The following is a 16270-nucleotide window of genomic DNA, read 5'->3' as shown; positions in this document are numbered from 1 at the left end:
TATATATATATATATATATATATGTGTTTATGTGTGTATATATATATATATGTATATATATATATATATGTATATATATATATATATATATATATATATATATATATATGTGTTTATGTGTGTATATATATATATGATGCTGTCATGCTGTTCCATCCCAGTGGCTCACTCATGAACCATGACATTGACCTTTTCTCTCTAGCCCTGCTAGAGAAACAAAAGGTCACTAATCTGGGGGTGATAGTGATAATAAACTCAACAGTCACGTAAACATATATGTATGTATTTCCTTTTGGAAAATATACATTTTTAAAACTTCTAGAAAATGAAAAAGTATTTTTAGGTGTATTTTACTTGTGTGCGCTTCCACTCAGGCGAAAGAGAAGTACGAGAAGGCTCTGGAGGAGCTTGGTAAGTGCACCCCACAGTACATGGAAAACATGGAGTTGGTGTTCGACCAGTGTCAGCAGTTTGAGGAGAAGAGGCTGAGCTTCCTCAGGGAGATGCTGCTGGATATCAAACGCCACCTGAACCTCACAGAGAACCAAAGGTTGGTGGAGTCTGACACTGTTTGCATGTGTATACAGCCATCAGGTGCTCCAACTGCACATGCTCATTTCCTCCTGTTTGTTCACAGTTATGCCACAATATACAGAGATCTTGAACGAACCATTGCCTCAGCCTCCCCTCAAGAGGATTTGAAGTGGTTCAGTAACGTCCACGGCCCAGGGATGCACATGAACTGGCCAAAGTTTGAGGTGAACTTGTTAATTTGTTTCCTAGTCTATATAATTTATTTATCTTTTTTACATTTTATTTTATAAAATTATTATAAAGCTATCTTAAATACAACTATAATTACAAGAAGTTCTTACTCAGGTCCAAGCTACTTGACGCATATTGAACCTGGCTAATTTCATCCCCAGAACTCCTTCAACCTTGTGTACAGCAGATTTGGAATTTGATAAGGAGAAAATACAAGGTCTTAATGAGGGCCTGTTGTCTCATCAGCTTTTTATTTTTAACCAAAGCCTTAATTATCTTTCTTCTTCTTTATGTTATTTAATTTGCATAGGTCTCTACATAATCCTCCATCTCACTGTGTCCTCACTCCAACTACCTCCATGTCCTCTCGAACTACATCCATATATCTCCTCTTTGGCCTTCCTCTTTGTCTTTTTCCTGGCAGCTGCATTTCTGACATCCTTCTACCAATATACCCATTGTCCCTCCTCTGGACATGTCCAAACAATCTCAGTCTGGCCTCTCTAACTTTATCTCCCAGTTGTTCAACCTTTTCTGTACATCTGATGATCTCATTCCTAAACTTCTCCATCCTTGTCACTCCTAAGGAGAACCTCATTTTCAACTGTGCCACATCCAGTTCTGTCTCCTGTCTTTTTGTCAGTCCCACAGGTCATATTGCTCTTTTGTAATTGTTTTTTTCTTTTTTCTTTTAACCTTTGCTGCAACTCTTTTGTCACAAATAACTCCTGAAACTTTTCGCCATCCACTCCATCCTGTCTGGACTCTTTTCTTCACCTCTTTACCACACTCCCCATTTTCCTGGACAGGGGACCCCAAGTACTTGAAGTCCTGCACCTTTGTGATTTCTGCTCCTTGTAGCCTCACTGTTCCACCTGCCTCCCTCTCACTCACACACATGTACTTTGTCTTACTACGGCTGACTCATTTCTCTTCTTTCAAGTGCATACCTCCACCTCTCCAAGTTCTCTTCCACCTATTCCCTGTTCTCACCACAGATCACAATGTCATCTGCAAACAGTAGTCCATGGGGATTCTTGCCTGACCTCATCTGTTAGTCGGTCCATCACCAGAGCCAACAAGAAGGGGCTCAGAGCCGATCCTTGATGCACTCCCTCCTCCACCTTGAAGCTATCTGTCACTCCTACAGCACATCTCACCGCTGTCCTGCTGTCCCCATACATGTCCTGTACCAGTCCAACATACTTCTCTGCCACTCCAGATTTCCTCATTCAATACCACACCTCCTCCTTCGGCATCCTGTCATATGCTTTTTCGAAATCCACAAAGACACAATGGAGTTCTTTCTGACCCTCTCTGTACTTCTCCATCAGCATCCTCAAAACAAAGATAGCATCTGTGGTGTGTTTTCTTGATATGAAACCATACTGCTGCTCACAAACTGTCACCTCTCATCTAATAGCTTCCACAACTTTCTCCCAGATCTTCATCGTGTGACTCATCAACTTAGTTCCCTTGTAGTTGCTACAAATCTGTACATCACCCTTGTTCTTAAAAATGGGCACCAGAACTTCTCCTCCATTCCTCAGTCATTTTCTCACCCTCAAATTTATCATTGAATATTTCAGTTAAAAACCTCACTGCCATCTCTCCAAGACATTGCCAAACTTCCACTCGTATGTCATCAGGTCCTACTGCCTTCCCCTTCTTCATTCTTTTCAGAGCTTTCTGGACTTCACCCTCATTAACCTTTCCTTAATCTACTCCTGCTTGTAGTGGTATATGGGGTGTAATATTGTTTATCAGTTATGTGTTAAGCTCATAATCTCTCGTTGGGACACCACCTACATATAGGAACTTAAATCAAGTCTAATCGGGTCTCTTTTAAACCCCAAAATGTCAACGTGAATTATTTCTCGTGTATAAAGAGATAATTTCAGTTAAGCACGCACAGATTAATAATGACCAGATTCAGTTTTGATTTTTATGCATTTTATTAAAAAATATCTATAATCTATAATATATGAATTATAAACATACTGGATATCAAATGACTTTGAGTAAAGGTCTAATTGATTATTAAAATTAAAGAAACTAGAAGTGAGCTAGGTTTTAAGTTTACTGTTTAGTTGTTGTAAGATCACTGTGATCACCAGAAAAGCACTGAAGGGTTTTCTCCTACCGAGATGTGACAGTTCCTACTTGAGTCCAGGACAGGTGCGTTGGACTGAACAGAGTTACTCAGAGATAGACGTTTCTCCAAGTTGACCTGAAAGTGTTTAGGAAAGGTAGATTGTCCACCTGCTTCTGGCTCTGTAGTAAACTGGCTCTCAGCAGGACGCTGACATTATTTCAGCCTGGTTATGGTCAAGCCTGGTACTGGTTGCGGTCCAGACTGGTTCTGGACATCCTTCATCTCTGTTCTGTGCAGGAAGTCAAGTGCTGGGTTCTGCTGAGTTGCTGCAGTCCTGGAACTCCTCATCAGCTGTTGTTAATTTTCCTTGAAAGCTTGGTTTGAAAGTTAAATAAAACTCAACTTTTAAAAGTTAGAAATCCTCATCCTGTCTTTCATCTCTCTTTTCTTCTCCTTCGAAGCGTCTTCTGAGAAGCTGAAACTTAAATGAACTGCAACAAAACTGTGGTAAAACAGACTGATGATTGGTTCAATCGCGAGAAAATGGGCATTGCTGTTAACTTCTTATCCAATCAGTGTCAGTTCTGAAACTTGGGGGTTTTTTTTGTTTCTCATAAAGGAACTTATAATTTAATCAAAAATCCTTATTTCTGCCTTAAAGTTCTATTCCAAACAAAAGAAATAAGACAAAGTCATATTATCTTAAAGATTATTACTTAAAACACGCATTTCTCATGAGCATTAACATGAAAATGACATTGAAATTACATTTTTGGATTAATATTCAAATATGCAATGTTTTTAACAGAGGTGGCACTGTTGAATCGTAGATCTCCTGGAATAGGAAGGTCAAGTTGAACAAAGAACTTTTATGGTCCAACAATTTTCAGTCAGGTCATCTGGACAGTTTCTTTTTTGTTGTTGTTGTTTTTTAAAATGTTTCACCTTCCATCCAGAAGGCTTCATCAGTCAAGGAAACACACAACACAAAACTGATTCTTCCTCCAAACAGCTTACGCCAAAGTGGAACAAACCAGTTATGTTAATGCTAAGATGGTGTCTTTGGCATACCCCCTCCTCTGGAGCCGGCCCTCTTCCTTGTCGACATGTCAAACTGGTTCAAAACCAAAACAGTCCATGCTCAGTAATCCAGGTATACAACTTATTATGGTGTTATCTTCATGGGAACGAGTCTTAAGAAAAGTACTCCTTTTCCGCACTGACGCAAAGAGATATCAAACATTTGCTTGAACAATTCAAACTGTCTCAAGTTCATATAAAAATCTCATAGAAAATATTTCTCAGTTTCATAAGAAGGCCTTGGGCTAGTGAGTTCATGTTTGGCAGGTGAAAAAAAAAGTTAATACAGAATAACTTTTTACATTAGTGTCAACTTAGGAGGTTGTGAGCTGAAATAAAGAATATTTTCATAAAATATGACGTCTGTTCCCACAGAATGGACAAATATCTTATTTTAAAAGTTTCAGCACAAAACATAGTACGTTTCTCAAGGTGAAGTGTGGTGTGGCTCTACATGCTTCTTCTCTTATAGGTCATTCTATGTTCCTCCCTCTTTTGGAAATAATTTATTATTTTATTTTATTAACCTTTATTTAACCAGGCAAATCCTATTGAGATCACAGATCTCTTTTACAAGGGAGGCCTGGGCCTAAAGACAGCCTAACATGCATGTTTTTGGTCTGTGGGAGGAAACCGGAGTACCCGGAGAAAATCCACTCAAGCACGAGAAGAACATGCAAACTCCACACAGAAAAACCCCAGGTTCAATTGGACCCAGGACCTTCTTGCTGTGAGGCAACAGTACTAACCACTGAGCTGTCGTGCTGCCTAATAAGTGTTGACTACAGACATTTCCATTGTCTTGGCAAAATCCACCACCATCTGTCATTCCTGGTTTTTTTCCTTAACACCAAACCTACTCATCACTTCTTCATCCCCTCTGTTTCCTTCACCATCATGTCTATTCAGGTCTGCTCCGATCACTCTCTCCTCCCTGGGAATACTCTCCTTCACATCACATCCACCCTGTGGAGCATAACCACTGACAACATTTAGCATCAGACCTTCTACTTCTACCTTAGACACAGCACCCTATCTGACACTCTTTTCCCCTCTACTACATTTTAGTCCTCCTTCAGGACCACCCTTACTCCATTTTTCTTTCTATCCACACATACATCTGTAAAAGTATTTTACATCGGATCCACTTCCTCACACAATCCTCACCATTTACCCGGGCTTGGGACAGGTTTCCGGGCTGATGGCGTGCTGAACGGACGCATCACTCAGAGTTCTTAAATGAGTCCCGATGTTAAAAGAGATTTAAAGTAATTTCCACAAGAAATACAGCTGCTCGACTTCAGTTACAAAGATGAGCCAACGAAAAGACCCACAAACTTCTAAAAAAGGGCTTTTTAAATCTACTCCGAGTCGTCAGTCGGAAGGCTCGGAGCACAGCTACGCAGAGCCAATGGAGGCGGCTAATGCTAATAGCAAATGAGACAGAGGAGCCACCACACCAACAAATACACCTGGAAAGAAACAAGTGGAAAAGAAAATGAAAGGTACCGGTGATGAGGAGGAGGTCTCGGAGAAGGCAGTCGGGACCATCCTTTGTGCATTAGAGGCTTTGGGAACGCGTGTTGAAACTTTGGGAGCTCGTGTTGATGACCGCCTGGAGGGCATTAGCGGCCAGCTACAACAACACAGCTCCATGCTAGCATCAATAGCTAAAACGGTGCAACTGAACTCTGAGGATATTCAAGAGTGTAAAAACAAAGTTAAAAGCTTGGAGACGCAAGTCGAGCTTCTTCAAAAGGAAAAGGAGGAAATGAAGGAACGTTTGGTGGGTCAAGAAAGATATAAAAGAAGATGGTGCCTACGGATTAAAGGAAAAAAGGAAAAAGTTAATGAAAACATCAGAGCTGAAGTTGTGGAGTTGCTGAGCAGAATTCTACCTGATCTGGCTGGAAAGATGGAGGATGCTGTTGACATCGTTCACAGAGTGGGAAGATCAACGGAAGGTCGACACAGACAAATTATAATCCTCTTCTCCAAGAGAAGTGTCAGAGATGAGGTGTGGAAGAAAACAAAGTCATCACAGATCTGCAGAGATGAAGGTCTGAAGTTTGTAGAGGACCTGACCCAGGAGGACTTGAAGTCAAGACAAGCGCTGTGGCCGAGAATTGAGCAGGCAAGAAAGGAGGGTAAGGCTGCAGGATTCAGAGGAGCCTTCGCCTACATCGAAGGGAAGAGATTTTTTAGCTGAAGTTCGAGCACTGTTTAGATGTTTAGATGAAACTTGAAGCTTTTTGTTACAGTGGAGATTGTTTTGTTTTTCAAGGGTCTATTAAGGGGACTCTACTCTCAGGGTTTTTTACTCTACCTCCTATAACCTCAGTTTTTTATTTTTTATTTGTTTTCTATTGTTATTGTTCTTAATGTGTTCAGTATTCAATTTAAAGACTGAGATTCTATTTTCTTCTTTTAATGCAAGAGGGCTCAAAGACTCTATTAAGCGTAAGGCTGTTTTTTTTATTTTGCAAAGGTCAAAAGGCTAATTGTTTTTTTCTTCAAGAGACGCACTCGGAGTTAACTGATGTGAAGTTTTGGACTCAACAATGGGGTGACAAGATCATTTTTAGTCATGGCACAAATCGTTCTGCAGGAGTAGCTATTTGTTTCAATAGATGTCCAGGAAAGGTTCTTTTTCAGGAAATAGACGATGCTGGACACTGGGCAGCAGGTGTTTTAGATATTGACAGCAATTTGTTCATCATTCTTAATGTTTATGGATACAACAACGACCAAAAAAATAAACAGTTATTACATCAAGTCACAACAATTATAAAAAAAAATGCAGTTGAATTATCCCACTGACCACGTTGTTGTTGGGGGTGATTTTAATTTAACTCCAGATGAATGGATGGACAGATGCCCTTCCAAACAATCTCAGGTGACATTAAACCCAATCATGGATAACTTTATGAATACCAATAAACTTGTTGATGTTTGGAGAAACAAAAACTCTAACATTAAACAGTATACTTGGTTTAAACCTAACGGGCAATCAAGATCAAGAATTGATTATTGGTTAATTACAGATTCTATACTTGAACACGTCACAGAAGCCAAGATCTCTTGTAGCCCTTTAAGTGATCGCTGCACCATAAACCTGCGAATATCCCAAAATGATACAAAAAATAATTTCAAAGGTTACTGGAAATTCAATGCTAACTTATTAAAGAATGACAAATATTGTAAAAGTATTAGTAAAATAATTCAAGATGTAAAAAATGACAAAAGTTGAGTGACAGCAATACAAAAATGGGAATTCTTCAAATTTACTGTTAGAAGATTTTCTATTTCCTTCAAAAAATTACAAAAAGAGAGACAAATGGAAGAAACTAAACTAACCAAGGAACTAATCTTATATTATCATAAATCTGACTGGAGTGAGGAAGACAAAATTAATATCAATAATTTACAATGTAAACTGGATGAATATTATCAAAATAAAGCCCGTGGAGCATACATACGGTCAAGAGCCAGGTGGCTGAAGAGGGTGAGAAAAATACTTCATATTTTTGTAATTTGGAAAAACAAAGACAGATGAAAAATACAATTAACAGTCTCATAATTAATGATGAGGAAGTTACAGAAACAAAACAAATATCCAGAGAAGTTAAGGACTTTTACAGTAATCTGTTTACATCCTCATATTCAAAACAAGACTCAGAATCCTTTTTTATAAAAATTAAAAATGTGATCCCTAACATTGATGAGACTTTTAGGTCCATTTGTGAAGAGGATTTTCAAATAGAAGAATTTGACTGTGTTATTAAAAAAGTAGCATCAGATAAAGCTCCTGGATCAGATGGTATTACAGCAAATTTTTACAAATTCTTCTGGAAGGACATAAAAATACTGTTGTTTGATGCAGTTATGGGGTGTATTCATAAAAAAGAATTGATGACAACAATGAAACAGGGTGTCATCATATTGATACCCAAACCAGGAAAAGATAAAACAAACTTGAATAATTTCAGACCCATCACACTTCTCAACACAGATTATAAAATATTTACTACAGTTCTTGCAGCTCGGTTAAAAGAAGGTTTATCTGATATAATTAGCTCGACTCAGTCTGGTTCTCAAAGGTAGATCAATTAATAACAATATTCGTCTGGTTCTAGATTTAAATGAATATGCCCACTTAATCCCTGATGACGGGATGATCTTATTTCTGGATTTTCAGAAAGCTTTTGATTCGGTGGAGCATCCTTTCATTTTTGAAACATTCAAACATTTTGGCTTTGGTGAGAAGTTTTTAAACATAATCAAAATGCTGCATACAGATGTTAACAGCTGTGTTTCCTTAGCAGAAGGAACAAGTCCCAGATTTACAATAAAAAGAGGGATTAGACAAGGATGCAGTGTTCCACCTCTACTGTTTATCACCGTTACTGAGCTCTTGGCTGTCTCTATAAGAAACTCCAGACTTCATGGTTTACAAATTATGAATCAGAATATTATTATAAGTCAGCTAGCAGACGATACAACTCTGTTTCTAAAAAATAAAGATCAGATTCCACTGGCTATCCAAACAGTAGAAGCATTCTCTAAAGCATCAGGATTAAAGTTAAATTTGGAAAAGTGTGATTTAATGAGTATTCATGATTGTTCTCAATCATCTTATTACAATATACCGGTCAAACTGGAGGTTCGATATCTGGGCATTTGGGTCACAAAAACTGCAAGCAATTGTGTCAAACTGAATGTTGACAATAATATTACTAAATGCAAATTGATATTAAATAACTGGTTGCAGAGAGACTTAACTCTTTCTGGTAGGACATTACTAACCAAAATGGAGACTCTATCAAGACTGGTTTACCCTGCGACCTCCATAGCCATACCTCCAAAGATTATTAAGGAAATTAATAAATTAAACTTTTAACTTTATTTGGAGAAATAAACGTCATTATATCAAAAAAGGAGATACAGTTAAAAATTATGAAGATGGTGGGATTAAAGCAATAGATTTTGAAATAATGAATGGCGTGTTAAAACTTAAATGGCTTCAATCATTTCTTAAAAATGCTCATGAGCTTTGGTTTGCTGTCCCCACTTTGGTTTTTAGTAAAGTTGGAGGTATTGACTTCCTGTTAAGATGTGACTTTGACATTCCTAAATTTCCTGTTAAATGATCTGCTTTTCACCAACAGGTGTTATTGAACTGGAAACTAGCATACAAACACAACTTCAGTCCTCATAATGTTCCTTTTTGGAACAACAGAGTCGTTTTACATAGAAGGAAGTCTGTGTTCATGGAAACATGGATGGAGAAACAAATATGGTCACTCACTCATCTCATGGATGAAAAGGGAAATTTATATGACTATGAAGAATTCCCAAAAAATATAATCTAATCTGTACCAAAAAAGACTATGATAAAGTAACAAAAAATATACCAATTGCATTTGTTCAGTTAATAAAGAATAATTATGAAACTAAACCAACAATTAGTTTACCGAGCATTAATCTCAATGGACTAAATTTAACACACAATAAATGCAACAACAATTTTTTAAGCCAACATTTAATAAAAACAATATATTCTGGTCAGGTAAGAAGAAAGTTTCACGATTTCTTTGATAAGAAGGAAAGAGTAAAAATAATGACAACATATCTGGGTTTCCCTCTTCCACCTAAATATAAAGAATTACATTTCAAAACTCTAAATAATATTTATCCTTCTAACGAGTTTATCGGAAATAGATTTAAATTTGAATGTGATAACTGTTATATATGTAACGAACCTGAAACAACAGAACATTTATTTTATTTCTGTCATTCTGTGAACACATTATGGAAATCCCTTCACGATCTCCTGACCATCAAATCTATGAACATGGACTCCTTCTCCGTTCAGAATATATTATATGGATATGTATCTGAAAATAAAAAAGATGAATACTTTGTCAATAACATTATCATAATATTAAAATTCTATATACATAAATGCAGATATGGCAAGTCTAAACCATTATGGTCTGTATTCAAACAAGAACTCCAGTTGTTAAAACTTTCATTAGACAGAGCTAAAAAAACCACAAGCAAAAAAGCTCTCTGATCACCTCGCTCAGATAATATAGCCCTCTGACAAATTATTTTAGTAATTATGTAGATTCTTAAATAGTTAGTTGTTTAATTTACTGTACTATATTATTTGCAAACTCTCAAATAGTATTATTACCTAAATTTAAGTTTATGATGGTTGATATGATAATTCGTTTAAGAATATGTAGACCTTAGGAGGTATGATTGTAGATATTTGTATATGTTTATATGTATCATTGTAATTTGAGATTGTCATTTGTTGTTCTATTTGTGTTCTTTTGTTCATTTGTTCTGTATGTTCAGTAGTTCAATAAAGTAAAAAAAAAAAAAAACGGGCTTGGGACAGACACAAGAGATACACTGGCTTGTGCCCCCTAGTGGCTGGTTTCACAGGTCATAGCCACCAATGTGTAATTATCATGTCAGTATGCCTTGTGGTTTGGGCTGCCGTATGACTTTTACTTAAGGAAGAAAAAGAAAAATAATAATAATAAAAAACAGAACAGTTTCAATAGGGTTCTGTGCTCTGCTGGATGCATGGAAACTGCCTCAGATGGCTTGGGCCCCTAAATATATAAATAAACTCTACTTGTTTGCTTTTCTTACATACTTAAAACACAATATTAAAATTATAAGCAGCAACATAATTTTACTATAATAAGTAATTATTAAAACTTTGTTGGAAAATATTTATTAGTCATTTATTGTAAAGTGGTGCCTATGCTGTAATGTTTATTAATTTATGTATTTATTTTCCAGGAGTACAACCCAGACCTTAGCCATAACATCTCCAAGAAGGAGAAGTCAAAGAAATTAAGTGATGAAGTTATGCTGACTAACGTTAAGGCACCGGGGGTCAACGCTCAGTCTGGAGACAGGGGGAGGTACTGTCTGTTCAAATCAATGTTTACAGTTATCTTATATGCAGATAATTTCCAGAATGCTCTTGTATTGTTCTGGGCTTCTGCAGTTTTTGTGCAAAATCCTGGGTTTTTCTTCATTACTAATCATTTTTAACACAACTTCAACAAGACATGAGTAAGTGGTATCTGTTAAAATTGTAAAACTGCTACTTCAGTTATCACATTTCAGCAGAACTGCACAATGAAAAGACTTAACACTTTAAAATGTTTGAAAGAAATGAAGCAATGTGCTGAAAGATGGATGGTTAATGCGTTTAATGTTGTGTTCAGTGTGAGCAGTTATGAGAAGAACCAGGCGTACACGGCCTCCTCAGAGTGGTCGGACGACGAACAGAAGGGCTCAAACTCAGGCAGTGACACAAACGGAGGGCCCAACCCTTTTTATGAAGGCGAAGGTGAAGGTGTGAGAGTCAAAGCGTTGTATGACTATGAAGGCCAAGAGCAGGACGAACTCAGCTTCAGAGCAGGTGAGTAAATCCACCTGGGTTATGTGATGTCACATGAAAGACTTTTGTCAACCAGTCAGATAATATGTTGGGTTGTTTTTAAAAACAATTTCAACCAATGCAGTTTTGCATAAATTACCTAAATACACATATTTGTCCAGACATTCATTCATTCATTCAACCTTTATTTATACAGCTTAGTCTCATTATGAGCTGTTAGATCTTCCTCCCTCACTAATCAGATGTTTGTCACCCTTTGTCTGGGTAATTAATATATGTTGTAACAACTGTTATCAAACACATAGTATAATGGAATAAAATAATTTAACTATGTTACCCTTCTTTTCCAAGATTGCAAGTTAGTTCTAGGCCTGTCACGACAACTAATTTTGCTGGGCGATTAATTGTCTCAGAAATTATTGCAATAAACGATAATATTGTTTGAAATTTGACATTAATTAGTAATTGTTAAACTTATGAAGAAATGTTGGTTAATTTTTCTGTGTAGTACCTTTTTTTGACCACTGGATGGTAGTACAAGATTGTTTGAAGCGAAGGATGGATAGTGAGGGAGAGCAGCGTGTCTCTTTAAGAAAAATGGGAGGAGGCCCCTTGACGTGACATGAGCTATCTCTCCTGTTTTTTGGTTCTCAAAATGGAGGAACCTCAGTGTGTTTTAAGCTCTTTAGCATAACATTTTTCACACAAAGCTTTTAATAAAAAATCAGTAAACAAGTTCACAGCTTCTTTTTGCAGAGAAAAACAACTTTTTATATGAAGGCACGGGTTTCAACCGTGAATTTTGGAGTTTTGACAAGACTGAGGTTTTTTCCTCGAGGTTGGCCTGTTAGCTTAGCTCATAGCTAAGCTGAGAAGCTAAGCTATGAGCTTAGCTTTTAACGTTTGCTTTTAACGATCCAAAAATGCAATTTTGGATGGTTAAAACAGATTTTAAAGAGAAAGGGAGGATTCAGTGAAGAGCACCAGAGTTGATCTTTTTGTCATCAGTGTCTTCAGTAGAAAGAGAGAGACGCGAAGAAATGATAAATAAGTTTGATAATTTTCATTTATCATGCAATTAATTGATTTGATTGATTGATTTATTGTTTATTGTGACAGGCTTAGTTAGTTCAGAAATTCAAATATTTTCTATGGTAGGTTTGAATCCAATTATAAAGTGTGTTAAGACTCAATAGGCAAACAGATTGTGAAACTGCCATTTACTAATAATATAAAACAATTAAAATAGTTTTAAGACAAATAAATGGTTTGGAAAAACACGACTGTGGATGAAATTCTGTTGGATTTGTCCTTGTTTGCCCAAATTCTATAAAAACTGATATGATAAGATTTGAAGTCGTGCCTGTAGCGCTGTCCCATTTAATTTAATTTCCTTTATTTATACAAGTTAGTCATGTAGAGACACAATTATCTCATTTGCAAGAGAGACCTGTTAATTTATCAAAAATAACATTCATGAACATCAACATGTGTTCTTCACAACTATTACAGCTCCAATATGGCAGCTTGTCCAGACTGCCCAAAGTGAGATTTACCGTGCATTAGCACAAAGGTACAGTTTGTTTGTTCTGGGGTCTTAGTCTTTGTTGCTTACAAACTTTAACGTTTTGACTTTAAGTTGGCCCAAATTTCTACAACAAATATGAAGATTGAACAACTTTCAGAAAACGTGCAAAACATTTGATGGCTCCCTTAATGTTCTTGTTGGCAGCTGTATGATTCTTTTCAAACGTTTTTAGATTCTTCACCCACTTCTGAATGTTTATTTCCCCATTTGTCAATCAAGGTGATTTGCTGACGAAGCTGGAAGATGAAGACGATCAGGGCTGGTGTAAAGGTCGCCTAGACAATGGCCAGCTGGGTCTTTACCCGGCCAATTACGTGGAGCCGATCTAGGAGTTCCAGCTGAGTTTTGCTAAAACACAGACTGAACCGTCCGCTCATACATGCACATTGCCAGAGACTTCAAAGCAAATCTTCCTCCTCCTGTCGGGCCACAGTGAGCTGTCTTCACCTTCACCACGAAGAAGACCACTTAGGATCACATCATCTGCAGAAACTGCAACTGAACTTGTAGCTGTGCTTGTTATCAGTTGTGATGCTAACAGGACATTTTCTCTCAGCAGAACACTGACATGGCATCATAAGTTGCAAGAATGAGCTGCACATTTCATGTATTTTATTTTTATTTTTTTACTGTCTGGATGCTTGTACAGTTTGTTTGCTCCTTGAATACTGTGTTTTCTTCTTTAGTACATGTTTAGCCTCAGAGGAGGCATTTGGAATTTTTGCATCTGCTTTTATTTTCCATCTTGTGAGTTCGATTTCACAGCTGCACGGCTGCACAGAGCTACAGCTTGCAGGTGGTTAGCTAAGCTCAACAAAAACAGCCAGTGAGACTCCGTATGAAAAACAACTTGTGGCCCTTCCTTCAGAGAATGACAGCACAAGAGATCAGCTGTCACCAAAAATCTGCAGTGACAAATTATTTTGAGATCAATATATGTATTTTGTTTGTTTCATTAGAAACGGGACACTTTAAAAGAAAGCATGCGATTGGATGAAGCATCTGTTTGTCAAAGTCAAACCCACAGGGATTATTATAAGATGTGCAAGCCATCAACATGTTTTATAATACTGGACACCAAACAGGATCCCTGAAGTTGAAGCTGTAAGGGGAACAGCATCTCCAAAGAATGCTCCCAGAAAATGTTCTAAGGCCTGCCTCCTTCATATACCAATTTATTGATAAATAAATTATGCTCAGATACATTTTTATGTTGATACTTGGTGAGTGGGGTAGTTCTTACCTTGCTGCAGTATGTTTAAGGTCACGTAACACCTGGATTATGTTTGGGGGAGTGGGCGGGACTAAAGGTACTCATTGCAGATAAAGAGATGTGTTGAAAACCTGATCAAGCAGGAGTTTCGCAAAAGCTGTTTGAATGTTGAGCTCCTGAACATTGTGGCTCTCCACCGTCCTGCTGAATCCTCCATATTTAGTCTTGACAGTTTTCTTTCTCTTTCTTACCGTTTCCTTTTATGTTGAGCAGCAGATTCTCTTATAGTCCCACCAGAACATCTTCTCAGAGACTGTAGGCTTGTCCTAAGCTTTTACGTGGTTTTCAGTAGGCAAACATTTAGTTTACATTGAGTGTGTACCCACATTTTCTGTGCAAACTCTGGTTCCAAAAAGACATAATGGCAACATAGAGGGGAAACAAAGAAACATGGTGTCATATTATAAAACATGTTGGTGTAAGAGAAGATGCAGGTTGAATCCTGGAGAGCATGACTGCTCCAAAAGCCACGTCTGTTTGTTCACATTTGTTTTAATCTTCTCATCTCACTCTGAAAGAACATTTAAATAAAAACACACACTTTCTCTTTACTCCTCTGCCCCGTTCCACAGTCTGTCGCTGAATTAGCATCTTAAAACAAGATGAAAGACTGTCCGTCATCATGGTTGCTCTCAGCGGGGCTCGTCTTTGAAATGGAATATTTACTCAACGAAAGGCTGTGAGGAGGATCGTTTACATTAACCTTGGTTGTCTTACCCGTCTGCTACGGTGTGCCTGCTATACCTGTCACTTCCTGTTTTCATTTTGCTATGTATGTGTTGGAAATGCATCATGAGCACAAACTGCCTAAAAGCATCAACTCAGAACTGTTTTTATTAATGGCCCAACCTGTTTTAATTGACTTGGATGTGCAGTTGATGAGCTTCCTCTGCGTGACTCTGTGCACGTTGCTGCTCCCACTCACTGTTTACTGAACTGATCTGGCGCACGGCCTTGATTTCTTCCCTAAACATTGACTAAATGTCAGTTTAATTAAATCTTCCAGGTGATGATTGGCTATTTCTCCATGCACTAAAATGCAGGTCGGAATCTATATATTTATATTCTCCTGTTTAAATATTTTGGCTTCAATCAGAAAATCTAAGATGAGAGACTGTCGAGCCCTGTGCTGTCAGAGAGGCAGCCAGATGTTGTTGATGCAGACAGAGGAAACATCTGCAGCGGAAAGAGGGTCCGCCTTTGAAATATTGATGAGATATTCGACTTTTCTGCTGCAGGTGCAAAATGATTTTTTTACAGAATGTGGGAGAAAAACGTGGCTCTGTGTTGCTTCTGTTAGATTCTGAGTCACTTCAGAGGATTTGAATCCTCACAGACAGCCTGGACCTGCTCTGAATCTGACTCCAGCTCATTCGGATCATTTTACACCGACACAGCTCCTTCATTACCCGACCGAAGATCAAATTCTTGTAAAACCTTCACTGTAATGTCTATGGGACTGTTTACATCGACTTTAAAATCCCGTTGTCTGTCTTGTTCGTGCTGCGGCGTCGGTGAAAATGTTTTGAGGGCTTCTCTGTCTTTTTTTAGCTGAGTGCTGTCATTTCCAAACTGTAGTGCCTGTTCTTCTGTATGAGCAACTAATAAAAACATGTCGTCACAAAACGGAGGCACATTAAAGAGTCTTGGAGACTAAAATGATGGAGAAAGTAACTGAAGTCAGTCAAGTAATGCCTGCTGTTTAAAATGTGGTTGGATTTTGGGAAAAATCGGAAGAAATCTACAGAAAGTGGGAAGAATGTGCAATTTTTTTTTTAAAAAGTGAAAATTAAAAACTCTTATTTAAATGAGACGGTTGTCAAGTAGAAATGTAGTTGGTGGTCAGATAACATGACAATCCACTTGTGTGTAGAAATGTTTGGCACGTCAAGAGTTTTCCAACCTGGAAATATCAATTTCATTCCAAGCACATAAACTGTAATACAGCACATATAATGTGTGTGTGTGCGTGCATGCGTGTGTGTGTGTGTGTGTGTGTATATATATATATATATATATATACACACATATACATAT

The 16270-nt window shown here is 37.5% G+C and overlaps 1 protein-coding gene across 2 annotated transcripts in view; it reads left to right on the top strand.

Moving 5' to 3' along the window:
• The window catches only part of pacsin1b (protein kinase C and casein kinase substrate in neurons 1b), an 83472-nt gene extending 70060 nt beyond the window's left edge, over nt 1-13412 (top strand). For both annotated transcript variants that reach the window (XM_037678698.1, XM_037678699.1), the window contains exons 6-10: nt 375-550; nt 638-758; nt 10763-10887; nt 11197-11393; nt 13180-13412. In XM_037678698.1, the coding sequence (XP_037534626.1) occupies nt 375-550; nt 638-758; nt 10763-10887; nt 11197-11393; nt 13180-13289 (729 nt within the window). In that variant the 3' untranslated portion in view covers nt 13290-13412. The remainder of the gene's footprint in view (nt 1-374; nt 551-637; nt 759-10762; nt 10888-11196; nt 11394-13179) is intronic.
• Nucleotides 13413-16270: the final 2858 nt, after the last annotated feature.

The sequence above is a fragment of the Nematolebias whitei genome, chromosome 7 (assembly GCF_014905685.2).
Source record: "Nematolebias whitei isolate Nwh7 chromosome 7, NemWhi1, whole genome shotgun sequence".
In the NCBI taxonomy this organism is placed as follows: Eukaryota; Metazoa; Chordata; class Actinopteri; order Cyprinodontiformes; family Rivulidae; genus Nematolebias; species Nematolebias whitei.
This window is presented reverse-complemented; position numbering and strand designations above follow the sequence as displayed.